Source organism: Carya illinoinensis, chromosome 9 (assembly GCF_018687715.1).
Source record: "Carya illinoinensis cultivar Pawnee chromosome 9, C.illinoinensisPawnee_v1, whole genome shotgun sequence".
Lineage (NCBI taxonomy): Eukaryota > Viridiplantae > Streptophyta > Magnoliopsida > Fagales > Juglandaceae > Carya > Carya illinoinensis.
Window position 1 is genome coordinate 11,412,829 of NC_056760.1, and position 27,759 is coordinate 11,440,587.

The 27,759-nt window shown below is 38.5% G+C and overlaps 4 protein-coding genes across 4 annotated transcripts; 2 read left to right on the forward strand and 2 right to left on the reverse strand.

Annotated features, from left to right (window-relative positions):
• Window positions 1-522: 522 nt before the first annotated feature.
• Window positions 523-9,987, forward strand: LOC122276052 (mitochondrial pyruvate carrier 4-like). The gene is made up of 5 exons (XM_043085489.1): window positions 523-682; window positions 1,582-1,680; window positions 1,891-1,943; window positions 9,389-9,462; window positions 9,778-9,987. The coding sequence occupies exons 1-5, from the start codon at window positions 628-630 to the stop codon at window positions 9,821-9,823; spliced, it is 327 nt and encodes a 108-aa protein (XP_042941423.1). The 5' UTR covers window positions 523-627; the 3' UTR covers window positions 9,824-9,987.
• Window positions 9,988-11,062: 1,075 nt separating this feature from the next.
• Window positions 11,063-18,052, reverse strand: LOC122276051 (uncharacterized protein DDB_G0285917-like). Its single transcript, XM_043085488.1, has 3 exons — window positions 17,474-18,052; window positions 12,110-12,268; window positions 11,063-11,564 (listed from the first exon to the last, which is right to left on the reverse strand). Exons 1-3 carry the CDS (start codon window positions 17,828-17,830, stop codon window positions 11,454-11,456), a joined length of 627 nt encoding a protein of 208 aa, XP_042941422.1. The 5' UTR covers window positions 17,831-18,052; the 3' UTR covers window positions 11,063-11,453.
• A 2,671-nt stretch (window positions 18,053-20,723) lies between these two features.
• On the forward strand, window positions 20,724-24,573 carry LOC122277484 (phosphoribosylglycinamide formyltransferase, chloroplastic). Its single transcript, XM_043087465.1, has 5 exons — window positions 20,724-21,260; window positions 22,045-22,156; window positions 23,163-23,339; window positions 23,496-23,622; window positions 24,074-24,573. The coding sequence occupies exons 1-5, from the start codon at window positions 20,879-20,881 to the stop codon at window positions 24,185-24,187; spliced, it is 912 nt and encodes a 303-aa protein (XP_042943399.1). The 5' UTR covers window positions 20,724-20,878; the 3' UTR covers window positions 24,188-24,573.
• A 222-nt stretch (window positions 24,574-24,795) lies between these two features.
• On the reverse strand, window positions 24,796-26,671 carry LOC122277483. Its single transcript, XM_043087464.1, has 2 exons — window positions 25,932-26,671; window positions 24,796-25,593 (listed from the first exon to the last, which is right to left on the reverse strand). The coding sequence occupies exons 1-2, from the start codon at window positions 26,362-26,364 to the stop codon at window positions 25,058-25,060; spliced, it is 969 nt and encodes a 322-aa protein (XP_042943398.1). The 5' UTR covers window positions 26,365-26,671; the 3' UTR covers window positions 24,796-25,057.
• Window positions 26,672-27,759: the final 1,088 nt, after the last annotated feature.

The window sequence follows — 27,759 nt, forward strand, 5'->3', positions numbered from 1 at the left end:
ATAAAATGTGTTTAAATTATTTTTTAAAACAAATTGGGCAATTGAAATAAGATATCAGATTTTTTTTTTTTTTTAAGTGCTATATATATATTTTTTAGAGTTATAAAGTCTGAAAAAAAAAAAAAAAAAAAAAAAACCCGGATTAGACCCGGTTATAATCCGGATATCCGGGTTTTAAGGCAAAAATTGCAAAAAAAACCGGATATCCGGTTATAATCCGGATATCCGGATTGGATCCGGATATCCGCCCGGATTGGAATCCGGGTCTATCCGGGCGGATAACCGCCCGGTTTTTAAAATCCGGATCCGGATCCGGTTATGGCCGGATACCCGGATCCGGATCCGGTTGAACACCCCTAATCGTGGGTAAGAAACAGAAGCATGGGAACTGAGTTTAGTTCAGAGTCTCTGTTCCATTGAACTTGTCACAAACAAAAAAATAATAAATAATAAAAACTAAGGTGACGAAGGTAATTGACCAAATGAAAGTACACGTGGCAGGCGTCATTGACCAGACGTGAGATCGCATTACCAAACCAAATAGCCATTGGTCTTTGGACCGTGCACCCAACGCAAGGAACTGAATCCCTTCCGTCTCCCACACAGAGAGAGAGAGGCATCCCACCCATGGCGGCTTCGAAGCTCCAAGCTTTCTGGAACCACCCGGCCGGACCTAAAACCAGTGAGTTGACTCGGATGTCGTTCTATCTTGGAAAACAATCTTTATGTTCTGATGTTTAGGGTGATATAATTTTGAGAATTAAAATATATAGTTTTGGTTCGTTTCCTTCTGCACGATTAGGATGATTTGCTTTCGATAATCTTATTCTTAGCTCGTGTCGCCTCGTTTCCGTGGGAATTGCTTTCGCATAGATTTAGATCCACGAAGTTTAGGTTCTACATTGACTAATGAAGAGAGTGATTTTTGGGATCGCAGAACGGTTAACTACTGTTCCGGTCACTGTCATCAGAGTCAATTTATGTTGTTATCTTAAAATCTACTATGTGAACCTAAAGCTAATTGTGACCGAAATGTTCTAGTTATTCTTGTGTGTGTGTGTGTGTGTGTGTGTCTCTCTCTCTCTCTCTCTCTCTCACATTTTTATTTTTATTTGTTTTTTATAAGTAATAATCTTCATTGAATAGAAAGAAACGAGGTAATGCCCAAGTATACAGAAATTATACAAAGTGAGATACCTAATTACATTCTAGTAAGCTGTAAAGAAAATAAAAACTCATGAACATTCCCGCCTTAAGTCTTTTTAATTATTTTTTATTTTATTTTTAAATTTTTCAGTTTGATCCTTTTTGGATGAGTGAAGTCTTTGTTTGTGAGCATAGCATTTCTGGCCAAACCACCTGAAAGGCTTGGCGACCAGAAACCTCATTATCCATAGATGGATGCCTTCTGTCAAATTAGTTTGACGGGTGATATTTAAAAGAAAACAAACTGTTCCATGAGCTTCTTACTATTTTTAAAAAATAGTTATATGTGTTTTGATGTATTCGTTGCTTTACTTGAATGGTTGTTACCATTTGTCAATAGTTACTGTATGCATGCATAAATTAGCTGCATTGCAGTTCACTTCTGGGCACCAACTTTCAAATGGGGCATCAGCATAGCCAACGTTGCCGACTTCTCCAAACCACCAGAAAAGCTTTCGTATCCTCAGCAAATAGGTATTAGACATGAATTCATATGCATGTTTTATCATGGTGTGCATATGATCAATCGCCCACAAACACAAGGGTACACATTCAGCACATAAGTATATATTCACAGTCTGTATTCAACAACAAGTGGAATTTTATTAGTAATTTAAGTGTTCTTTTTCCTGCTTCAATTTGCACCAGCTTATCAATTTCTCACTCTTACTATATGTTATGCAGCGGTTGCATGCACTGGAATTGTCTGGTCACGTTATAGCACCGTAATCATTCCGGTAGGTTTTACAATTGATGCAATTGCCTGCCTTAGGAGATACAGATAATGATGATGTAATACCTCCAACAGTGTTGTATTGATTCTTTGCACAAATTTAATATAACAGAGACACTGTCAACACACATATGCAGAACACTTCTCTCAACTTGGTGACATTCATTTTCTTCATGCTTATTGCTTTGTATGTGTGCATGTATGTAGCTTCTACAGATTTGAGTTAATCTTTCAACCAGGTTATCATATCTAAGGATTGAGTGTGTGTTTTGACCAGTTCATGTGGTTGATTGTAATAGTGATATCATGAATTATATATCGAAATTTATCCCCCTCTATTGGTTGAGCGAAATGAGGGAAGAGGAATAGCAGGTGTCAGGAAATGAATAGCTTTCCACAAGTGTCTCTTCGATTTCTTCACAAATTACCGGGCTTTATCTCTTATTGCTGCGTTATTTTTAGTTTTCTCATCTCCCAAAAGCAAAATGGGGAGTTTCATCTTAATCCTCTCTTTCTCTTGCTCTCTAGCTTTTGCCAAAATCACCTTTTGCTCTAGTTTCACTGTGTGCATCCCTGGAAAGAGTGAAGTTGAATGCCGTAGAAATATATGAACTCCAGGTTTATGCTATGATCTGATCTTTTAATCAATGATTCTCTCCCAAAAAAGATAAAAGTAAGAAGTAGGGAAGTCTGATCTTTCTTTTTTATTATTGTGTCTGGAATGATATATGAGCCTCCTTTTTGTCGCGTGTAAGGTCCTTAATAACATGATACACCCCCCCCCCCCCCCCCCCCCCCAAAAAACAAAATAATAATAATAATAATAATAATAATAATAATAAAGGATGAGAGCATGCACATGTACTTTTTTTATTTATTTATTTTTTATAACAAAACCATGAAACTTCATTAATCAACAAAAAGGATTACAGACATAAATCAAACCACAAGGTTTGAGATAAAAAGTCTGGAATACAATCCCCCCACATGGTAATTCTATAACCCTTCTCGCATGCTGAGCAAGACAATGAGCAGCCATGTTTGCTTCTCTATAAACATGTGGAAAAACACATTCCTTAAAACAAGAAGACAGCTTTTTAATCTCTGAATAAAGACCACCCAGCATTGAGTTTTCCATGCTGCCCTGTTGTACTGCTTCAATTGCCAAGAGACAATCACTCTCCACTTGAATCTTTTCTATGCCCATAATTGCACACAACTGAAGGCCACGAAAGAGAGCAATCACCTCAATGTGCTCTGGATCAGCAACATCCCCCTCTGCACAGCTTGCAGCCATAATAACACTACCCACGCTATTCCTCAGAATTGCACCTGTCCCAGCTTTACCCATTTCTGCAAACACAGCACCATCAGCATTCAACTTGAGCATTTCTGGATCCGGAGGCTTCCATTTATACATATCTCTCAATTGCTGCCTTGATTGTTTCCAAACTCCTCTATAACTTTTCAGCAGTGAGATTGCATGTGCAGCAACTTGATTAGGAGGAATGAGCAGCTGCTTATGAAAGAACTAATTCCTCCTGTGCCAAAACCCCCATGCCAAAGCAAAAAAAGTAGCCAAAATGTCATACTTTTTAGCAAATGCCACATCAAAAACATTCAAATAATTATCAATAACAAAAGTAGGAAGAAAATATGTCCAGGTCCTCTTTAAATGCACACAGCTAACCAAAGCATGGTATAATCCTTCTCTTTCAACATTACACAAGCTACAAATCCCATCATTTGGAACATGCTTCATTATTAGATTCTCATTTGTAGGCAAACCGCCCTTACAAGCACGCCAAGCAAAGATTTTAATCTTATTGGGTATAGGCATTTTCCATAGCTGTTTCCACACTACTCCCTGGGCACTTGCAGATGAAGACTCAGCTTCTTGTGAACCCTGCTGATCCAATATAAACCTGTAGCAACTCCTAACGGTAAACAAATCACTTCTCTCATAGCCCCAAACTCTCCTGTCAGCCCCATTACCAGCACACACAACAGTTTTCAGAACATCCTCCATAATACTTGGATTAAAGAGAGCTCTAAGTTTACTCACCTCCCAAGGTCTAGAATTTTCACAAAAAAGGGAACTCACACAATCATGCCTACTATCTTCAGCAATCACATTTCCTTCTTTAACTAGAGCATTATGACCCGGGATCCACTTATCAAGCCAAATGTTAATAGAATTCCCATCACCTATCCTCCATCTACAACCCTCCACCACCCATTTTTTAGCCTCCCAAATACCTCTCCATGTATCCTTCCTGCCCAAACCAGCCTGCATAAAAGTTGAATCCAAGAAGTACTTAGCTTTGAACAACCTTTGCAGTAGAGTATTTTCCTCTTGAAATAATCTCCACCCTTGTTTAGCTAACATTGCCAAATTGAAAGCCCTCAAATTTTTAAACCCCATCCCTCCCCACGACTTCCTTACACACATTTTGTTCCAACTCAACCAATGAATTTTCCTCTCATATTTCTTTTGCCCCCACCAAAACTGAGCCATCATACCTTCCAATTCAGCACACAAACTTGAAGGAAGAAGGAAACAATGCATAGTGTACTAGCCACTGCCTTTAACAACAGTTCCTTACCGCCCTGTGAGAGTAACTTCTCCTTCCAGGTTTGTAATTTCTGCCAAATTTGTTGTTTAATGGATTGAAAAGCTTGAGCTTTTGAACTTCCAATGATTGGTGGAAGACCTAAATACTTCTCACACTGCTGTACTTCAGAATTTTCCGACAAATGTTTTATCTCCTCTTGAACTCCCCTAGGCACATTAAACACCATGGCTGTTTTTTCACGATTTATACGCCGACCAGAAACAGCCTCATACTTCTCCAGAATAGCTTGAACTCTCCTATTCTCTTCAACCTTAGCCTTGCAAAACACCAAACTGTCATCCGCAAATAGCAAATGGTTAATTTTTGGAGCCCCTCTACAGATTTTAATGCCTGAAATATTCTGCCTCATACTAGCATCTTTCAAGAGAGTAGTCAGCCCCTCAGTACACAAAAGAAATAGATAAGGGGACAAAGGATCCCCTTGTCTAATTCCTCTAGAAGGAATAACTGGACCCTTAGGCTCACCATTAATCAGTACAGAGAAAGACACAGAACAAACACACATCATAATCATTTTAACAAACTCTTGGCTAAACCCCATCACCTCCATAATGGATTTCAAGAAGCCCCACTCAACTCTATCATATGCCTTACTCATGTCTAACTTCAACGACATAAAGCCCTTCTTGCCATTTTTCTTAAGCTTTAAAAAATGCATTACCTCATAGGCAATCAAAACATTATCAGTAATTAAACACCCTGGAACAAATGCACTTTGACTTTCCCCAATAATGTTGGGTAACACTATTTTCAGCCTATTTGCCAAGACTCTAGGAATTAACTTATAGACCATGTTACACAAACTTATAGGTATATAATCAGCCACTTGAACAAGAGACTTCTTCTTAGGAATTAAAGTAATAAAAGTATGGTTCAAAGTTGAAGGGAAAGAACAGAGTATTAACAATCATGTAGTTGGATTTTTTGAACAGCTACTTACTGAGCAGGTGGGTTGGTGGCCTAAGCCTAACGGGCTGATTTTTGACTCTATTGGCTCTATGGACAGCAGCCGGTTGGAGAGGCCTTTTGAGGAAGCTGAGGTTTTTGATGTGGTGAGGAAGATTGCTAAAGATAAGGCCCCGGGTCCCGAATGGTTCTCTATGGGCTTCTTTCAAACGTGCTGGGATGCATTAAAGGAATATCTCATGAAAGTGTTCTAGGAATTCTATTCGATCGGTAAATTTGAGAAAAGCCTAAATACCACTTTTCTGGCTTTGATACCGAAGAAGGCCAGGGCAGTGGAGATTAAGGAATTTCAACCTATTAGCCTAGTAAATGGGGTTTACAAGATTCTTTCTAAGGTTCTTGCGAATCGCCTTAGCGAGGTTGTGGGAAAAATAATTTCAAAGCCCCAAAATGCTTTTGTAAATGATAGACAGATCTTAGATGCAATTCTTATTGCAAATGAATGTTTGGATAGTAGACTGAAAGTGGGTAATGCAGGGATCCTTTGCAAGTTTGACATGGAGAAGGCGTACGACCACGTTAATTGGGATTTGTTACTTGATATTCTTGGGAGGTGTGGTTTTGGAGAAAGATGGCGATCTTGGATCCATTGGTGTATATCTACGGTGAAATATTCAGTTTTGATAAATGGAAGCCCAACTGGATTTTTCAATAGCACACATGGCCTAAGACAAGGAGACATGCTGTCTCCATTACTCTGGTGATGGAGGCTTTGAGCAAAATGATCTCAGCCCTGGCTGACAAAGGGCATGTGACCGGTTTCCCGGTTGGACCCCCAGGTGAGGGACTTCTTAATATTTCTCATTTACTTTTTGCAGATGACACTCTTATTTTCTACGAGGCTGATCACAATCAGGTTTGAGTCTTGAAGGCACTTTTACTTTGCTTCGAAGCAGCTTCGGGGTTGAAAGTGAACTTGGATAAATCAGAGATGGTGCCTATTGGAGGTGTGCAACGTTTAAGGCATTTGGCTAATATCCTAGGGTGTAAGATTTCCGCACTTCCTATGACATATCTTGGCCTTCCGTTGAGGGCCGCCTCGAGAGCAGCTCCGTTATGGGATACAGTGATTGAGAAGGTAGAGCGTAGATTAGCAGGTTGGAAGAGAATGTACTTGTCAAAAGGGGGTATGATTACCTTGATCAGGAGTACCCTATCTAATCTACTGACCTATTTCCTGTCCTTGTTCCCTATTCCAGTAAGTGGCGCTTCGTATTGAGAAACTGTAGCGGGACTTTTTGTGGGGAGAACTAGGTGAGGAGTTCAAATTCCACCTAGTGAGGTGGGAAAAGGTGTGTAGTCCTCTCTCTTATGGTAGTTTGGGCATTAGAAATTTGAGAACCTTTAATCGGCGTTACTAGGAAATGGCTGTGGAGATACCATAAAGAACCAGATGCGTTATGGAAGTTGATGATTGAGAGTAAATATGGTAGCCTTTGGGGGGGATGGTGTACCAATGAGGTGAGAGGGGCATATGGAGCGGGGCTGTGGAAATATATAAGAGGAGGATGGGTGGTTTTCGCTCGTCATACAAGTTTTCGTCTAGGACATGGGGTTAAGATTAAATTTTGGCACGATACTAGGTGTGGAAACAGTGCTCTAAAGGACCAATTTCCTGCCCTCTTCAAGGTCACAAATGATAAGGAAGTTTCAGTGGCGGATGTCATGGTGATAGTTGGGGAACAAATCCAGTGGAACATCAACTTTAGCTGGGCGGCACACGATTGAGAAATGGACAGTTTTGCAGCCTTTTACAGCCTCTTGTACTCACTCAAACGGAGCAACCAGCTTGCTGATTTATTATGGTGGACGCCTACAAGTAAAGGTTTGTTCTCGGTTCCCTCGTTCTATAAATCTCTTTCACAAGAGTCCCCCATTCAGTTTCCTTGGAAAAAGCTTTGGAGACATAAGGCGCCTCCCAAAGCAGCGTTTTTTGTGTGGACCGCTTCCTTGGGGAAGATTTTCACAACAGACAACTTGAGGAAAAGAAGGGTGATCATCGCAGATTGGTGTTGCATGTGTAGGAAGGGGGGGGGGAATCCGTAGACCATCTTTTACTATACTGTGAGGTAGCTCGAGGATTATGGAATGAGATATTAAGTAGACTAGATTTGGGCTGGGTAAAGTGGTGGCGGTCTTGGCTTGTTGGACAGATTTGAGAGGCATTCAACAGGTGGAAGATGATCCCCATTTGCATCATGTGGTGTGTGTGGCAAGAGCGTAATGAATGGATTTTCGGGACAAAGAGAGATCTATGGAGGAGCTAAAAGCTTTCTTTTTTAGAACTCTTTGTACTTGGGCCATTGTCGTTAATTTTAATGGCCAAAATTTTCATGATTTTCTTGTATCTATTGAGCCTACGTAGTAGGGCATTCATTGTACTGAACATGGCTTTTGCCTATTCTTTTCATTAATATACTTTGATTTTACTTATCAAAAAAAGAACCTGAATTAAGAGCATGCCAAACAGCTGTAGTAACTGAGTTCCCTACCACATGCCAATATTTTTGGAATAATATTGGAGACATGCCATCTGGGCCTGGGCCTTTGGAAGGGTTCATTTGCTGCAATGCTTCCTTGACTTCAACCTCAATAAATTCTCGGCATAACTCTTCATTCATGTTTGAAGTGACTTTGCCTCTCAAAGCATGAAGAAATTCCAGGGAAGCACTTGGGTTGGCAGTAGTAAACAAGTCTTCAAAATAATCGAGGATCACCTTATCTTTACTAGGCCCCTCTTGTTACTGACCACTATCATCTTGAATCCTCACCAGCCTGTTCTTTTTTCTCCTTTGTGAAGCTTTCATATGAAAATATCTCGAATTTTGATCTCTTTCTTTTAACCACAACGCCTTTGACCGTTGTGACCACATGACGTCATCCCTCTCCAACCAGAGTTGTACCTCATCTCTGGCCCTATTCAGCACAAAAGCATCAAAACCATGACTATCTTCATACAGCCTTTTTAACTGCAGTTTTGCTTGCTGAAGCTTGGTCTGAACATGACCAAAATTATTCCTATTCCAGGCACTCAGTTTCACCCCACACTCTTTAATCATCTCCACTACCTCCTCCATAGTTGACTGGGAGCTACTCCTTCTCCATTGCTCTTTAATAATTTCTTCACAATTTTTAGCCCCCACCCACGTTTCCTCAAATCGAAAGAGTCGTCTGGTTATAGGAATCTGAATCTCCCCCTCCAATTGAACCCAAATGGGATGATGGTCTAAATATGCCACAACACCGTGACTCACTCTAGCATTAGGAAAAGAATTACACCAAGTCGAATTTGCTAGAAACCTATAAAGTCTTTTGCTGATACAATGAATTCCCTCCCTTCTATTAGACCAAGTAAACTTATAACCAGTAAAACTCAAATCATGCAGACCACACTCCTCCACAACATCCCTAAAAGCTTCTAACTGTCTCTCAGGTCTAGGTTTACCTCCCTGTTTTTCATGATGAAACAGAATTTCATTCAGATCCCCATCACTAGCCAAGCCTCCCCATTTGACTGACACAGACCCCTAAGAAGATCCCAAGTTCTCTATCGTAAATGAGTCTCAGGGAAACCATAAACAGTGGTTAGAAACCATTTGCCCCCATCCACTACAGCATCACACATTTTGAAGGGGGAAATGAAACAGTCAGTAATAAAAAGAGAGGAAAAAACACTTTATGCTGTTCTAATTCCGCTGTAGTTACTGAAGAATATTCTTATCCATAAAGAAAATAATGTAGAATGTTCATTTTTTGTTCACTTCTTGATATTGCTTAATGAGATTTTTATGGGGTGGAAGTTTGTGCATAATTCTAATTCTCAATTAGATTTGATTTCAATTTGCAGAAGAATTGGAACCTTTTTAGTGTAAATATTGCAATGGCAGGGACGGGACTCTACCAACTTTCACGCAAAATAAGGTAATTTGGATCGAATTATTGTGATCTATTTGAGTTCTTTCATCCTTGTTGAAGTTAATGGGCTTGAGACACCTCGTATAGGGAAAAAAATCTGTGAACAGTTAGTTTTAACTGATCAATTCATTTTCATAATAAAAGGTGTTGAAAGAGGGAAGATGAATGGTCTTAATCGTTTAATTTGGAACGTGGTAGGATTTTCAATTCAACTTGCTGAAAACTCTAATGGGAAATGCGGGATTTTCTTGCTGTAATGTTTTCTTCATGTTTTACGTAAATGTCTTCATGGCTCCCACCCCACCCTTTTAACTTTTTCAGGCACGATTATTTCTCCGATGAAGAAGTAGCTGTTGCACAAGAATGATGACGAAAAGTTATAAACTTCCTTTTGCCTCCTTTCCTTGCATATTATTCAATAACCTATACTATCATGCTTCTATCCTTGTGTACTTGTAACTTTGTTGATTGTCACTCTACTGGTAAACAAGCTATAAATAATTGAGCCCTTGAGCATTCCAAGTTCCCAAATTGAGTGACAGTTTCTAAAAAACACTTGTTGTTATCTTCGTGAAATATCGTGATTGTAACAAATGCAGTCCACAATTCCATCTAGTTTGTCATCAATGGCCCATGGAGAGATTTCTTGAATTTTTAACTGGTTGCTAGTAGATCTCACATTCCTATCATTCAATTGTGACTCGCTGTGTACAGGACTTGGACATGGTAGATAATCGAGATATTGGTTAATTTCTCCAATGTGGAGGAACTTAATGTTTTTAAGGTCTTCGATAAAATCTTATCGGATTCTTTGCCCGGTGAAGATTGATATGTTGTGCTTGAAACTTCTTGTGCCGAGTTTGGACAATTGACATGGTATGGCATGTTACACCTCCACACAGTGCCTTGTGTCAAAACATTATCATAATAGGACATGGCATGTTTCATGGGACATATTATAATGAATCGGTTCTCAAAACCAGCCTGGTGCAGCTAGTTAAACTAGTATTGCTAAGGCCCTTAAATTCAAAAGCGATGTTAGTCGTCATCATATTTTCAGTATTCTCTATGGTAAATGATTGAATAATTATTTATTTTCCCCCTTATTTATTGATAATTTGACGTCGTATCAGAAAGCTATGGTTAAAGAATACATTTTTCTAAACGGAATATCTTAATCACAAGGGCAATCTAACCGGATCGACTTTAGAGTTAACAATGGTTTTCTAACAATAAGCTCCTGCATCAAACAGAGGGTCCATCATCGATGGACGGGAATTCCTTTTGCGGCTGTATCACCAAGGACACCATATATGAATGAAGCACGATAGGAATAATGCTCAAATGTGAAGCGATATTCGAATTCTGCTGATATTTAAATCATGTGCACAAGCCTTGCCCGGCCTCTTCGTATGTTTTAAGCACAACGGCACAAAGGCGTCATTTAACCAAAACCAAGAGTTCATTTCAATCTATTAATTGAAGAAGCATCGCTATTTTGACCTTCTTTATAAGACATTTCACCTACTGCCTTCTTGATGAGAAATTATATATTAATATCAGCGGTGCAATTCACATGCTGCAGACTAATATCAGGACTTAAAAGTAGTTAAAAGAGTTCTAAGATTGATTCATTCAATTTCCGTTTCACTTTGTAAGTCCAGCATGTCCAAGCTTAGAAGTTCTCAGACAAAGCTAAAGAGAAAAACATTCCATTGTCATCTCCTAAAGACTAAAACCAAATCGATACAAATTGCAATCAGCTCAGTAAGGAAGCATCAATTGAAGAATAAAGTACATGCATATGCCACTAGAATACGCTTGCCTATAATGGCCAGTGGCTCAATACGTCAATAAAAAATTGTCTCTTTGAATCAGGCACAAACAAGTGGATTGCCGACCATCATGCCCTCAGTCGGCAACCTAAAACCCAAGGGCTGCCATCAAGCATGTCCCAACACTACCTGCCCTGCCTTCCCTCTCCTACTAACTATCTCTCATCTGATCAGTTTTGAATCAGGTTCGTGGTCACCATCATGCCCCTTCAAGCCTAAACTCAAATCCAAAGTGCTTTCGTTCAGATCTTGGCATACTACTTGATTATTTTCCTGAGACAAAAATAATAATTGGATTCAATATTACATGTAACCTTTCAGTGAGACATGAAGCAGATAGTTTATATGTAAATTAGGATTGATCTCAATCCTGCAATGGAAAGCAGACTTTGAAACAAAAAAATTTTCCTGTACCAATCTTTGGGAATGCAGCCAGAAATCAGAGACAATGGATTACTCCATCTTATTCAACAATTCTCTTTTATAACTATAATTCAGAGTTTAAAAATAAAACCCCGTGTTTCTTAAGTTTTAAGGCAGAACATATAGCTAGGTAAGTGGCAGGATTCTGCAGGTGACCTTCACTGAATCACTATTCTCGCTTTTCTTTCCTTTCCTTTTTTATGCTAAAGCAATGACCATGATTAACAAACTAAATTTGAGCATTGCCCTTATCCATCAGTACACACAGTCCTTCTGTTCAGCTCACTTTGTGTGATGTTTGAGCACAAGTTATGTACATTACATACAATATTCCCACCAAGAGTTTTACCTACCCACGTAAAGATGAAAACAATGTGATGTGTAAGCATTTTCACCTTACTTTCCTCCATTGGCAAATCATTAATGTCAGGTTTTTCATCCAAAATGTCTCCCCTGGGGGTGGACTCAGTATCAATTGATTTAGAATCGTCATCAACCTTTTCAGCAGCTTCGTTTTCGGCATCCTCATTCTTCTGTTCCTCTAGAACGGCAATCTGCACAGCCCAACAGCCAAAATGACCATGAATCCACAAAGCCCGTAACAACAAACAAAACATACTATTCAACGGGAACCAATCTAGAGATAAATCTTCCATGATGGGTGATCGTTTAGGACATACTGTTAGGTTGCCTTTTATAGAACATGTTTTCCACCAAACCATTCATTAAAACACAAAACAATTATGACCACACACAGAAGAAGGGCTTGTTTGCAATTCTACTCTTCCCAAGCACCAGCATAGAAGCTTACTTCCGGCATTACTAACACATACTGGAGAAAGGTATTGCCGTAGCCTTTTCTTTCTTTCCTTTTTTGTATTCAGACAGCAGTAAAAATGATAGCATTCGACCATTTTGTTCATATGAAATTTTTTTATCAGTGAAACAAAGATTTTATTGATGATATAAATAGGCATAGCCCGAATACATGGAACATATACAAGAGTGAGACCTAAACATGATAGCAGGGGGAAAAAGGACCAAAGATTGAATCTCCGGTTATCCGGGATTAAAAATCTCTAATTCCCACCAACAAGCAACAATCATAAACTAAAGTTACAAATCATGTCACAAAGCCTCAATTTCCCTGTAATGTTTAGTGAGACATACACGTTTCAGGACTATTTTCAACAGAGTATCCTCTTCTACTTTAAAAGCAGCCCCGGAATGACATTAATGATGCTTGATTCAATTCAGAATGCATTACTGCAGGATGTCAATCTCTTTTCTCATATGTCATTCAATAATAAGATAACTTTAAAATAGTCATAAAGAAAAAGATTAGATATGGCACACAAAAGATGCGCCAGTATGCATGTAGGTCAGAAGTTAGAACTGCAAATAAGAGGGAAAAATATAATATCACATCTTGTTTTTACAACTGTGTCAATGAGCCGTGGAGAAGTACAGCTTAACCTCATGCCTAAAAAATTATCACATAAAACACCTTGCATTTCCAAATCTATTACATTTAAATTGCCGAGTCTATGGTTTCACAAACTTCAAACCACTAAAATCAACACGTTAAAATACCAAGCTAACGGTTTATTTCAACATGGAAAGTCCAACCAGCGACCACATCCAGCACTGAGAACAAGACTTGAGATGTTGCAAGGTTTAAGTTGCCACACACAAGACCAACCCATACATAACCTTTTTTATTTTTCCATACACGACCATTGTAGATAATCACATCATCAATTGTGTCATTTTAGCAGAATAGACCTTTAAAAAATAAAATGCTTTGTAAGCATGAAAGAAATCTTCTACAACCCAGATAAATCTATCAGCATCTATTTCTCTTAAAAAAACAGATGAAATGATTAAAATCCATCATAGCTTGTCTTCACAATCTTATGAACCGACAATGCAGCCAATCCAAAAAGGGTCCATGGGGTTCTTCCAAACGTGTTGGGAGGTTATAAAAGAGGACATCATGAATGTGTTCCAGGAATTTTTCCACGCTGGGAAATTCAAGAAAAACCTAAATGCTACTTTTATAGCTCTTATTCTAAAGAAATCTGGGGCCTCGGAAGTGAAGGACTTTAGGCCCATTAGCCTAATCAACTGGGATTTACAAAATCCTTGCCAAGTTGCTTGCTAACAGACTAGGGGGGAGGTCTTAGGAAAGATCATTTTAAAGCCTCAAAATGCCTTTGTAAGGGGTCATCAAATTCTGGACTCCGTATTAATAGTCAATGAATGTCTAGATAGTAGATTAAAATCTGGTATTGCAGGGATTATTTGCAAGCTAGATATGGAAAAAGCATATGATCATGTAAACTGGAACTTCCTTCTTTATCTATTGCAGAGATGTGGCTTTGGGGAGAAATGGCGTATGTGGATCCGATGGTGCATCTCAACAGCAAGATTTTCAGTCCGTATCAATGGCAGCCCGGAGGGTTTCTTCGACAGCTCTCGAGGTTTACGACAGGGAGATCCTTTGTCCCAACTTCTCTTTGTTATCATCATGGAGGCCTTGAGTAGGATGTTAATGGCTCTGGTTACCAACAACTTTATGACTGGCTTCTCAGTGGGTGACTTGAATAGGGGCCTTATCTCTATTTCTCACTTGCTTTTTGTAGATGATACATTAATTTTTTGCGAGACAGACAAAGAACAACTTGGGGCATTGAAGGCCCTTCTTCTATGCTTCGAAGCAGCGTCAGGTTTGAGAGTGAATTTTGATAAATCAGAATTAGTGCCAGTCAGAAGGATCAGTACTACTCAGCAGTTGGCTAGCACATTGGGCTGTAAGGTTGTTTCTCTCCCTATGACCTATTTGGGATTACCATTGGGGGCTACTTCACGATCCTTACCTATCTGGGACTCAGCTATTGAGAAAGTGGAAAAAAGACTAGCAGAGTGGAAGAGACTGTAGTTGTCGAAAGGAGGTTGTGTGACTCTTATCAAAAGTACTCTCTCTAACCTACCAACTTATTTCTTGTCTTTATTCCCAATTCCAGCTTCTGTGGCATCACGCGTTGAAAAACTTTACCAAAATTTCTTATGGAATGGGATGGGGGATGAATTTAAGTTCCACTTAGTCAAGTGGGATAAGGTATGCAGACCACTCTCATCAGGTGGATTGGGGGGTAAAGAACTTGAGAACATTTAACCGAGCACTTCTAGGAAAATGGCTTTGGAGATATAATATGGAACCGGAAGCACTATGGAAATTAGTCGTTGACTGCAGACATGGTAGCACATGGGAGGGTTGGTGTACTAGAGAAGGGAATGTCCCCTATGGTGTGGGGATTTGGAAACACATCAGACGAGGATGGGGAATGTTTGCTAACCACACTCGATTCTTGGTGGGGGAGGGGACTTGTATAAAATTTTTGAGGGACATCTAGTGTGGGGAGGAAGCATTGAAGGACGTGTTTCCAACCGTGTTCCGAGTGGCATGGGAGCTAGAAGCTTCGGTGGTAGACCTCTTGGTTCATTTAGGAGACCAAATCCAATGGAACGTCACTTTTAGTAGAGTAGCCCAAGATTGGGAAGTTGACAGTTTTGAGGCTTTTTTCAGCTTAGTGTACTCTATGAAGCTGAATGGCATGCGTGAAGATAAGCTGTGATGGACACCTACGGGTAAGGGTAACTTCTCGGTTCGCTCATTCTATAAGTCCCTTACAACCACACCAAATATTCATTTCCCTTGGAAAAGATTGTGGAGGAATAAGGCGCTTCCCAAAGCACTTTTTGTTGTTTGGACAGCGGCCTTGGGTAAGATTCTGACTACAGATAATCTGCGAAAGCGCCGAATAATTATTGCAAACTGGTGTTGTATGTGTAAGAAAGCCGGCGAGACAGTGGATCATCTGTTGTTACATTGTGAGACAGCTAGAGCCTTGTGGTGAGAAGTGTTCAACAGAATCGGATTAAACTGGGTGATGCCTGCTACGGTGGCTGAGTTATTGGCTAGTTGGGCGATGTCGGGTGGACTTCCACAGATCAAAGCTGTGTAGAAAATGGTTCCTATCTGCATTATGTGGTGCATATGGCGAGAGTGTAACGAGCAGACTTTCAAAGATAAGGAGCGGACATTAGTGGAGCTTCGCTCTCTCTTTTTTTCACCTCTCTATTCCTTTGGGTCATTGCTGTAGATTTTAATGGCCAAAATATTCACGATTTTCTTATGTATTCTTTAGCAACTTAGATAGGTCTTATCTCTTCTATAACTTCTTATTTACTTAGGCTATGCCTATTCGTATTAATACTATCGTTTACCTATCAAAAATAAAAAAGGGGTCCATTGCATAAAAATACATCATGAGAACCAATCTACAAACAAGCGTTCTTAAAGTAGTAGTGCTATGGTAATAAACCGTAAAACTTTAACTCGGGCTATCAAGTATTCAAGTCTTTGGAAAACTTGGGACTTCTGTGTAAGAGTTTTATTTAAACTCTTTGTCCCATACACCCATCTTAATAGAGTTTAGAATAGCTCAAAACTTATCAGTTAATGGATGAGTTATAATGGAATAAAAAAAAAAAAAAAACTCCTAGGAGATAAGATTAAAACTCTATATCTCTAATTATAGTCAGATACAAAGTCTGATATTTCTTGATGGTCAAAAATCTATAAATAAGACTGAAGGGTTCAAGGGTTCTCACCTACAATATCAGAGTGCTTTTAGTCATCGTGAGACACTTAAGAGGCAAAGTTGCTAGGGTGATCCTTCCCTCATAGCCAGATCTAATTCTTCATCGAACTGATGGAGAAATGTACGTGTTCATTTATCATTGTTTTAGTATTGTGGATCATAGAAAATCAAAGATCCAATTATTAAAGTTCATGTTAAAATATTTAACATTCTGGGCATTGGACTCTCACCAATGTTCGTGTTATAGAAGCCAAACTTTCTATGGCTAAAATTTGAGTGTTGAAAACATGTTGTATAGAGAATGACAACATGGTTATTTGTACTTGAATATCTGTATCTCTTATAAATAGCTGAGCCAAAATCATCACTAAAATGGCAAAGATATAAGCCTCCCTGTCCCCAACCCAAAAAAGGAATGGCTATACACATGTGCATACAAAATTACAGTGTACATACACATGGAGTCATATCCAAAAAGCACTCCTCAAAAACTTTTCAACTAGATATGCCCAAGTACACTTATCCACATGGCATATCCACATGTCCACCTGGAGTCCTAACAAAGCTAAAGTCTCAACATTAATGTTCTTACTTATTAAAAAAAAAAAAGTCTTAACATTAATGTAATCTTCAAGTCCACATGGTAACATGTTAACCGTCCTTACAACGACTCATAACTGAAAATTCAAAACATTCCAGTATATTAAATGTCAACCAATCCCCAATCAGCTCAATATTTTGTTTCCCTTTCTTTTCCAGTAAATCCACTAAACACCAAAGCAAAAGTACTCAAAGAAGACCCCAAGTCATCCAAAAAATTCTTCCAACCCATCAACCAAAACCTTGAAAATGATACTTACCCAGAAACCCAGATCACATATCAGCTTCCACAGACTTAAACCCACAATTCTGCGAATATCCCAAAAACCAGGTCACTCGTTTACAGACCATTTTCTCAAATAACCCAAACCCATAATGCTTTGGTCAAAATAAAAATCTCAGTAAACACCCACATGACCGAATTCAAATACTGAAACCCAAATAAAAAAATGAAGATCCCAATAAAATAATAACTAATTGAGGGAAAATTACCGGAATGTATTTGAATTTACGACGAGGCGGTTCCTCCGGAGCAGCCGCTTCGTCATCCTTGCCGGAATTCTTGTCACCGTTACTGTTATTGCCGTTGTTGCTCTGAGTGATTGGGGTCCACTTGTAAAGCAGTAGATGGGAACCGTTATTACCGTTGGTCGTGCCGTTGCTTTTGTTGTTTTGGTTGTGAATCTGGTGAGAGTGATTGGTAGTGGTGGTGGTGTTGTTAGAGGCAGCACTATTAGATGGCGCTACGTGGACCCACTTCTTCTTCCACTTCCTCACTGCCCCATTGAACACCGTGGCCGGTCCGTACCGAGTCGAGGAGCGCCCCAGTCGGGCCCCCACCCCCTCCATGATTCGCGGATCTGAATCGGTTCCGACAGGGCGTCCGATCCCCTCGATACACCGCAAAAATTAATAAATCTCTTTTTCCTCTCTTTTCCCTTTTCTTTTTCTTTTTTTTTTTTTTTTTTTTTCCAATTTCTCTGTCTGAAATGGATGGATTTCTAAGGTTTGGCTGTGATTTGGTAGCCAAATCGGGGCCTTGACTAACTTGGTAGCCAATGTGGACTCTTTTTCTGATTTCGGCGACTAGATTTTTATTACATGACTTCTACACTATACATCCCTTAAGAAAAAATAAATAAATAAATAAAATATAAAAAAATGTGTAGTGTAAGGCTTATTAAATAAAAAAAAAATTAAAAGTATTCCTATCAAAAAATAAAAAAATATAAAATATAAATATAAAATGATGGATAGAATTTAAGGTTTTAGTCTTTCTTTTTTATTCTCCGACACTATTTTGTTAACAGATTTCTTTCATTCTCTATTCAAACTTCTTTGGAGCATCAGGACATTTTTGCTTTATAAGAAAATTCATCTCATCATTTTATCTTAGTTTTAATTATATAAAATACACAAATTGCATTAAAATTCCAAATAAAAAATACAGAACAAAATTACTTTTTATTTTAAATTTTGTTATCTTGAATCACACGTATACAACACATTTAACTAACTCTAACCGTTAATAAAAATATTTGGTCACTATTGTTCATCAGTTTAGATATTTTCATCTTTAATTATATTCATTAATGCGTCATGCTTTAATTGACTAACCATAACACTATTTTTCAATAAAATAATTAAAATATAACAAATAAATTGTGTGCTTCGAATCATAAAAACTGAAAACAGAACAAATATTTTCAAAAAAAGTATATTTCAAAAACTCTTATCCTCAAACATATTTTTATTGGGAACTCCTACTTTCATAAATCCCATATATGATAATAAATAAACTATAAATAAATTTTTCATATTTAAATAGTTTGAAAGTTACCGATTCGTATTTATAAATAAATAAAATATATGCTAAGAAAATAAATAAATAAAATATTTATCAGACAGACACAATGCAATTCAATAACCTATCACAGCCTCCAAAAGATTTGCTCGGGACCACACCTCGACACGACTCATGGAGGGTTAGGACAGTCACATGGCTAGCCTACTTGCATGCTTTGACTTAGACCATGACACGCAGGGGGCAACTATGGAGACTACTAGCTGCGCGCAGACCAGGCTTGCGCGTGCCCTTGAACGTGCATTTGTACACATGCATGCGTACCCCCACACCACTTAGCGAGGCTAGTGGTGTGCCCCCACATGCACGCCATCCAGCCCGTGCCTTGCAGGCGAGACTAGTGGCATGCCAACCAGCACACAACTCCAGCCCGTGCCTTGCGGCCCCATAACCTAGACCGTCAGCTTGGGCCATGCATGCTCATTACCTATGCCACCAGTCCGAGCCATGCAGGACCACCACCCAAGCCATTTGATTAGGCACCACAACAGCAACACGACCTCACCCTGTGCCCACCATCAGGCCTAGGGTTGGCACCATGTCATGCCCACTATCAGCAGACCATGCACAGCACCATGCCATGCCCACCACCCGACCAATGCGTGGCACCATGCCACGTCATGTAGCGAGCCGCAGATTAAACCATGACTAGTCTAGCTGTAGACCATGTACCACCTTAGCCCATCATGGCTAAATTATTATTTTTATTTATTTTATTAAAAGACTTTATTAATTATTATTTCATTTGTTTATTTATTTTGCTTAAGGACCTTTTGAGGATTTCCACTTTGTAAACTCTATAAATAGGACTTTTAGACATTTCATTAGGATCTTTTGACATTTTGATTATTATGTGGTCGGCCATAGGCTTGGAAGAGTGTGATTTTCGATGCACATGCACTTGTACTCTTTTGGGGTACAATTCGTGAATCCTCAAGAAGAGGATCTTCACTGTGCAATTCGTAAATCGGTGTTGGTTCATTCTATCTTTAATATATTGAGATTTTATTTCAATTTCTTGTGCAATTTGTGAATCAAGAGTTGTTTGGTTCCTTTGTCATTTTTATTTTATCTATTTGGAGTTCTTGTGGATTGTGTTGATTGATTGGAGTGTGGAGGCCGAATCTCCCATTGAGGAATTCGGATTTGTGGTGTTTTGTGCTAGATCTCTTGTTTGCATGTGATTCCTCACATGTTCAAGAGATCTCATTAAGTTATTTAAAGAATCTCATCTCCCACAAATCAATTTCGGCCAGCCCTATCATTGGCCTCTTCCATCATCTTCAATTGTCTCAAATCATAAAATCCTAACCTCCCATCAAGTCATACATGCCCTCTATCAATTTCCATAGCCAAGAAAGACCCAAAAATCATAAATCTCACATTGAGATCCTATAATCTCTCACTTCCAATTTTCACTTCATCATTTGATTGGTCAATATTTTTGATTGGCTCACTCAAATTTCATCTTCCCACCAAAACACATTTTCCCTATCCATCCTACCCATTTTCAGCCAACTTTTGCATTCATAGATCTCTAGATCTCAAATCCTATTTTTTAGGAATTTCACAATTCTTAATTTTTAAGATCTCACAAGCCACCTTTGCCCTAACCGAATCCAGCCTCACAGCCTTGACCGAACCCTCATCAAAACTAGCCTCATCCATTCACTTCTAAACCCTAGCCAAGATCACCCTTCATTCAACCATAGCACACAAGTGGTGCCTAGCATACCAAATATCACTAATAATGTATCATCATCATCCAAACCTTGATCACCTAACGTAAATACTATCTATACTTCCCACCATTTAACCCTAATCTCACTTCACCTAATCTCCTATTGGATTATACGTGATTTATACTAAGCAAATAAGTTCCATCGGTCACCAGCAATAAGGCAAGAATCAGAACCTTAGTGTTAGAAGGTTTGACCTCGGTCCCAACATAACCTCGGTCCTCGTGCTACTGAGTCCCAAAAGGTTGCAAATTGCAATGAGCTGCGCTTGCCGCTCTGTTCTCCGGTATCTCAATGGAAACTCAGAGCTTGCTTTCAGGATTCTGCGCAGACCCAACAATATTTTCATCGTTTCGAAATGCGAAAACCCCGTTCCTTTTTGCGTCATCTCCTTCTTCTTCGGTATCTTTTTCTCAGTGCCGTAAATGGGTCCCCTACACAATCCCTCCCTCTTCTCCGCAAAGGGCATGGTCTAAGCAGAGATTGAATTGTACTAATCGTGTAGAAAACGTAGGGGATTCTATTTCTCATGGAAAAGATTTTGAAAACGGGGTTAGAAGGAAAAAGCTTGCGGTTTTCGTCTCCGGTGGAGGGTCGAACTTCAGGTCCATTCACGAAGCTTCTCTTCGAGGATCAATTCTTGGAGATGTAGTTGTTTTGGTCACAAACAAACGAGGTTTCCTTTCTATCTTTGGTACCCAGTTTATCCTCATTTCGATTGTGCCGTGGAAGTAGATCATCTTTTCAATTCCTGATGAACAGTAATTTAGTGGGGGTTTTCCTCTTAACTAAAAAGTTTTTTCCCCAGCAGTTTTCTCTGCAATTTACTTGCTAAATCATGTTTTATTTTTTATGATTAATCAGTACGTTGCTCATAATCACATGATATACGAGCATATTTCTTAAGTGTAAAATGTCCTTAATTACTTGGGGTAGACCTAGACGATGGTTTCTTGTGCTCTCTTATTTCAATTTACAATGTGGCATCCGTAGTCACATAGCATGACAGGTCCTTGTGCTTCTGTTTCTTAAGAATGTCATACCTATGTTTAGTCTGGATTAGATTTGTTTTTTTGCCCCGTCGGATTAGTCGAGTTGCGTGTAAGCTGGCCCAAACACCCAAGGATATCAAAAAAAAGATTTGTTTTTTCGTGTGGCTGGATCTCTTCACTCTTAATGGAGTAGTTTCTATTTGGGTTTTTTGTGCGTGCTGTTTTTAAGAAAAAAACTGGGCCCGATATTAAAATTTGAGACTTGCTACAGATTGTAGCTATATAATTTCCTTGACAGGTGGTTGGAGCAAGTTCCGACTTATAGAGGGAATATGGGCTTTGCTTGCTATTCTAAGGTGATAGTTAAGAACAGAAAGTGACTTGCTGACCGTGGGACTATAATGCATATAAACCTTTGCTTTGAAGGGTGTACGTATTCATACATTTTCTTAACCCTCCATATCGCAGGCTGCGGAGGTGCAGAGTATGCAAAAGATAAGGGCATACCAGTTGTTTTGTTCCCCAAATCAAAAGACAAACCTGATGGACTCTCTCCAAGCGAACTTGTATCTGCGCTTAGGTCAGCATCTCTTCCCAAAAGTGGATGATTTAGGTTTTTCTCTCTTTTAATTTCGAATTTATGAATGCTGAACCATATTTGTTGTAAATACACTTAATAGAAGGCACAATTTTATTTTAGCTAGGTGTTTTTATGCATAAACCCAAATGACTTTATTTATTTCTGTAAACATTTTACATTCTACGGGTCATTAAATATAAGAAATTGTGTAAAAATAAATTCAATTATAAAAGAAAATACCATCTGTTGTGATTGTCACTTGTGAAATAAGTCTTTTGGACAAAGGATTAATGATGGTGTTCCTTTTATTCAATCCTTGAGATAGTTACTTCTTGTTTCTGATTGTCCTTGGTTGATTTTATGTATGTTGCTTAAAATTCATTCTTGATCCAAACGACATTTTAAATGTATCAAATACTTTTTTAGGGATGGAAGATATCTTTAAGTTCATCTGATGGGATTGTAGCGTGTCTGTCTGGTACTTGGAAGTATTGTTACTGTATGTAACTGCTGCTAATTACTTGATCATATGCACTCACCTTGTAAGAGGGTTCTATGTGGTACTCAGTTTTGCACAAATACTGTTAATCGTTTGCCAAGTTTGGTTCTTTCACCAGCCAGTGGTTTGGAAGTATGAAAAAATAAAAAGAAACATTTTCCACTATCATGTTTTTAGGAAACAGACAATGGCTGAGATATATATCCTTCTTCAGTTATTGTAGTTAAAAGATTCCTGCTTCTTGTAAGTGTTTTGTTTAAATTTCATATGCTAAGGAAATATGCGAATGGAGCTATAAGCCTATAATGTGTGGTTTTAATGTTTATCACTCCAGGAAATTGTAACATAAAATAGCATCCTTGAGAACATTTCTATGCGGTTTCATATTATTTAAGTGACACATTTGTCCTTTCCAAGTACAAAGAGAGGAAAAAGAGGAAACTAAAAAGTTTGATTTGCTGAAATGGTACTGAACAATTTGAACATTTGATGTCTTATCTTAATCAGGAGATTTGAGGTTGACTTTATAATCCTGGCGGGATATCTAAAACTTATACCAGTGGAGTTGATCCGAGCTTATCATAGATCCATAATAAACATCCATCCATCACTCCTTCCAGCTTTTGGAGGCAAAGGCTATTATGGTATGAAGGTGCACAAGGCAGTCATTGCTTCTGGAGCAAGGTAGATTGCTTGTGGTGAAGTATATCTAAAAAAAATATATATATTCTATCTGGACTAACCCATAATTCAGTCCATTTTGTCGAACTTTCTAATTTCATATGATTAGTGTATATGAAGAGGTCATAATATTAGGTTTCATCCCTTTTTCTTGGTTAGATACTCAGGTCCAACAATACATTTTGTCGATGAGCACTATGACACGGGTCGTATCCTTGCTCAAAGTGTTGTCCCCGTGCTTGCTAATGACACTGCAGAGGAGCTGGCAGCAAAAGTTCTTCAGGAGGTAATTACCTTTGTTTTCATTTTTCTGAATCAAATGTGATCTGTGCAATGAAATTGAGAAAACCTGAATCATGAGTCATTTCTGAGAGTTTTAAACCAGGGACAATGGTAATACCAAATTCTGGAATTTCTTTGGAAAATTGCTTTATGAATGACTCCTGTTGAATCAACTAATGGAAGAGCCTCTAAAATCACTGAACCTTTATCCATTATTGTTTGATCCCTGCTGTCTTTTGAAGGAGAAGTACCGGTATTGGATGATATATATATATTGAATGGGTATTTGGATGATATAATTTAGGTGTTTTTTTTTTTAATAAGTAATAGAAGGTTTTATTAAAAATATAGGTTTCTTGCTTATAAAAAAAAAATGGAATTCTTGTCCTGCAATGCATGATAAAGTTCCAATCTGAGTTGATTGCCTTTTCGTGATGTCTTTAATTTTAATTTAGGAACATCGGCTGTATGTGGAGGTGACAGCAGCATTATGTGAAGAGCGGATAATTTGGAGGGAAGATGGTGTTCCTCTCATCCGTTGCAAAGAAAACCCCAGCCATTACAGGTAGCACAACCAAACATCAGCAATCTCTGTTTTTGGTAATGCTCTTGATTCCAATATATCACCCCTGCCTTGTCTTTATACAATACCCTACGTGAGTACGTTCAAATACCCAAACCTGAGAAGCACTCCTAACCAGCCAATATAGGGGGAATATTGGGGAGAGAGAGAGAGAGAGAGAGAGAGAGAGAGAGAGAGAGAGAGAGAGAGAGAGAGAGAGAAGCCAATTTATGGAGCCTGGTTACTGATCCATTATATGTGGATGAACTGCCTTGCAAGTATTTTTTTGTGATGTTGGCTGTTTTTAAACTAGCCTGACAAATTGACAGGCGGCTTTTTCTGACTGGTAAATGAGCTTAAAACTTCGGAATTGATTTATTTGACTTTGATTCATCTTCTTTTCAGAGATGATTATATAAATGTCATCGTGTTTGCATTGGGACTTCCTACATCAATTTCTGCACAATCCTATATGGATAAATCGTCTCTAAGCGGATGGTCTTTTGATTAATTGCATGCGTATGAATATAATGGTTCTTCTGTTCCAAAACCAGAACAGCCCTCTCTCTTATGAAAATACCCCACAAAATGTATTAATTACGCTTAAGAATAACATTGATAAAAACAGAACTCAATGCTTCAATATTTATTCACATGTTGCAGAATAGACTAAGCTACAAATCCCACTGATGCTGGACAACAGGCAACAAAAATCCTAAAAAAGACGTATAATCAATTCCCGAAAGAAGAAAAGATTAAAATATCCTAGCTTACGCTTCCAAACAACTTACGTCAAAACACTACAATGCACCCACCCATCAAAAAGACACATATATACATCCATACATATATATATATATTGATAGTAACTTAAAAATTATTCTACATTTAACGAGTGCATGCCCATGCCAGTGATGCCACTGCCTTCTAGAGCTGCAGTCAAATGCCCAACTCTTAACCCAACTTTACTTGCAAAATCATCTCTGCAATGGTAAGATATCGTAGGCAAGGCCTCAAACCCAACCGATCGTTTTCCGGCAAAAGCATGGTTGTCAGATCGTGCTTTCCGTGTCGGAACTTCGTTTGTTGTCCGCTTATAAGAACCAAACCACTTGGACTGCATGTACCCTTTTCTTCTCCATGGTGGCACGTGCATGTCGGAGCTCTTCATGGACTCCTTTATAGCCCTGCACATAAGCCTCACCACCTGCTTGAGATCTTCCACTTTACCCACAAATATGGGTGGAAAAACATCCAGCAACGATGTGTATCGATCCGTCGGACGAGCAATTTCGAATTCTCTGGCTAGCAAAACTTCGACAATGTATCTGTTCCCAGATATATTGATATCAATGTACTCGTAATCCCCAGCTGGGAACCTTCCACTTTTCACCCATTTGGATTTGCAAAGGCCTGCATATACAAAATGGGATTCATATTCATCATCAAGACAAATCATGACACAGCAAAAAGGATGTATCCTTGATTCCTTGTGCAATCTTCCATCATGTGTATGCTGAATTGTTAAATAAATGTACTTATTAATTTGTCTCATTGTCAGGTAAGCAACATGATATGGCAACTTCTTTAGTTATGTATGGAGCATCGTATACAAATAAGAAAGTAATTACTAGATTTGTTCACAAATCATGGAGGCATATAAAGTGAGACACGCATGACTGACAAATCAGCTAAACATCTCATCAGTAGAAGTAAACTGCCTGATTAACTTAGACATTTCTCATACTCACCAGCATCGAAACCTCTATCACGGAGGCGAGCCATCAATTGTCGTTTAAAAGCCGGGAACGACCTGTCGCCGATCTGCCCGCGGCTTGCGTGTCTTGTTTCAGCACGAATCTTATGCTTGAAATCGTTGTGATGATCACCATCGGCGCCGTCGTCGTCACAACCAAACAGGTCCCGTAACATATCCTTGGTCTCGGAATCAGACGAATCCGGCGAGTACTCTGCATGGTTTTGTTCCTTTTCAAGCTCTACCTCTTTGTCATGATCTCCATCAACTTCGCCATTTCTTTCGATGAAAGAATTCACAAGAGCGGACAAATGGGTAGGACTTTCCGGCGAGTGCTCACTCCCGCTGCTCTCGCAGAAGCCCATCCTTGACACGTAGTGAAACTCCGCCGCTACCCTTTCAAACCTCACCGGGATCCTAGCCCTCATTGTTGTTAACCCGGTAAACTTCTTTCCTATCCCGGCCTTCTCTCTCAAATATCTATGCGAATCTTATTTTCTTTCCACTTCTGTATGGTTCTCCAGCCCTTTTTGAGAGACAGTGAGTGGATCATATACTTATATATACATATAATCACACATATACAGACACGGAAACAGAGAATGAGAAGTGGCTTTTGGAGAATTGAATGGCGATATGACGTTTACATAAGAAGACAAATATTGTCTCGGTATGGAGATGACAAGAATTGGATAAACAATGGAATGCAAACGCCGTTACATATATATGTGTATAGAGAGTGTGTATGTGGGTCAATTGCACTAGCATGCATGTAGCCTTAAATTAGAATTTATATGGATGAACATGGCTGGTTTTGCGTCCTGGTTCGAGTTTGTTTCTATGGGTATAAAGATGCATATATTAGGATTGTGTTAAGTGAGGTTAAGGACGCCATGCGCGCATTGTTAATCACTAGCAGTAGTACTTAATATCAAATTAATTATCAATTCAGTGGACCCCAATCAATGGGTCTTGTTTTGTATAGCTGTTTTAGAATCGGAACTTATACCCTGAACAATTTGTCACATCAATATTGTTGAAAAACAAGTAAACATGATCATGGCTGCTTGTAGTCGAATATCTTAGACACCAGATTTGAATGGAACTTTAAAATTTTGAAAGGAAAATAAATGCTCATGTGATGACTTCTTTGGGCACATTCTGTTGACTAAGTGAGTGATTTCTTTATCCTTATTTTTAACTGATCACTGGCCTCGACTTAGCTTTATAACTAAATTTTATCAAAATTAATATTTAAGAGTACTGCTGGCCTCCTAATTCATCAAATTATCTTTCTAGCTATCTAATTTTGGCAGAAACATGAAAGAAATTACCATATCAGCTAATTAGTTAAAGGGTAAATTTTAAGAGAAATACTCGTACAATAAAATAATTAAATCATATAAATTAATGTGACATTATATGATTCGTTAGATTGTAATTTTTTTTTTAAAATAAGTATGATAGATTACATAAAATTACATTAAAATTATTTTTAAGTAATTCTTTTACCGCTATAGGACTCAAATTTTAAAAATACTGAGGATGTATGTTCTCACATTTGAGGAGTAATTTGTCAAAATGTTTTATTACGTACGATCTAAGTCGCATACTAATCTGCATATTAATATTAATTATTTTATATTTTATATTTAAATTAATATTAATTTTAATAAATTTTATTTTTAATTAATTATATTAAATTAATATACATATTATTAATACGTAATTATTCTTTCAACTAAATTTTTTCTTCGTCAAATCTTCATGCGTTTCCAGCCGACGCCGTTGAAACGGCAGCCATGCATGCGGTACCGCTAGAC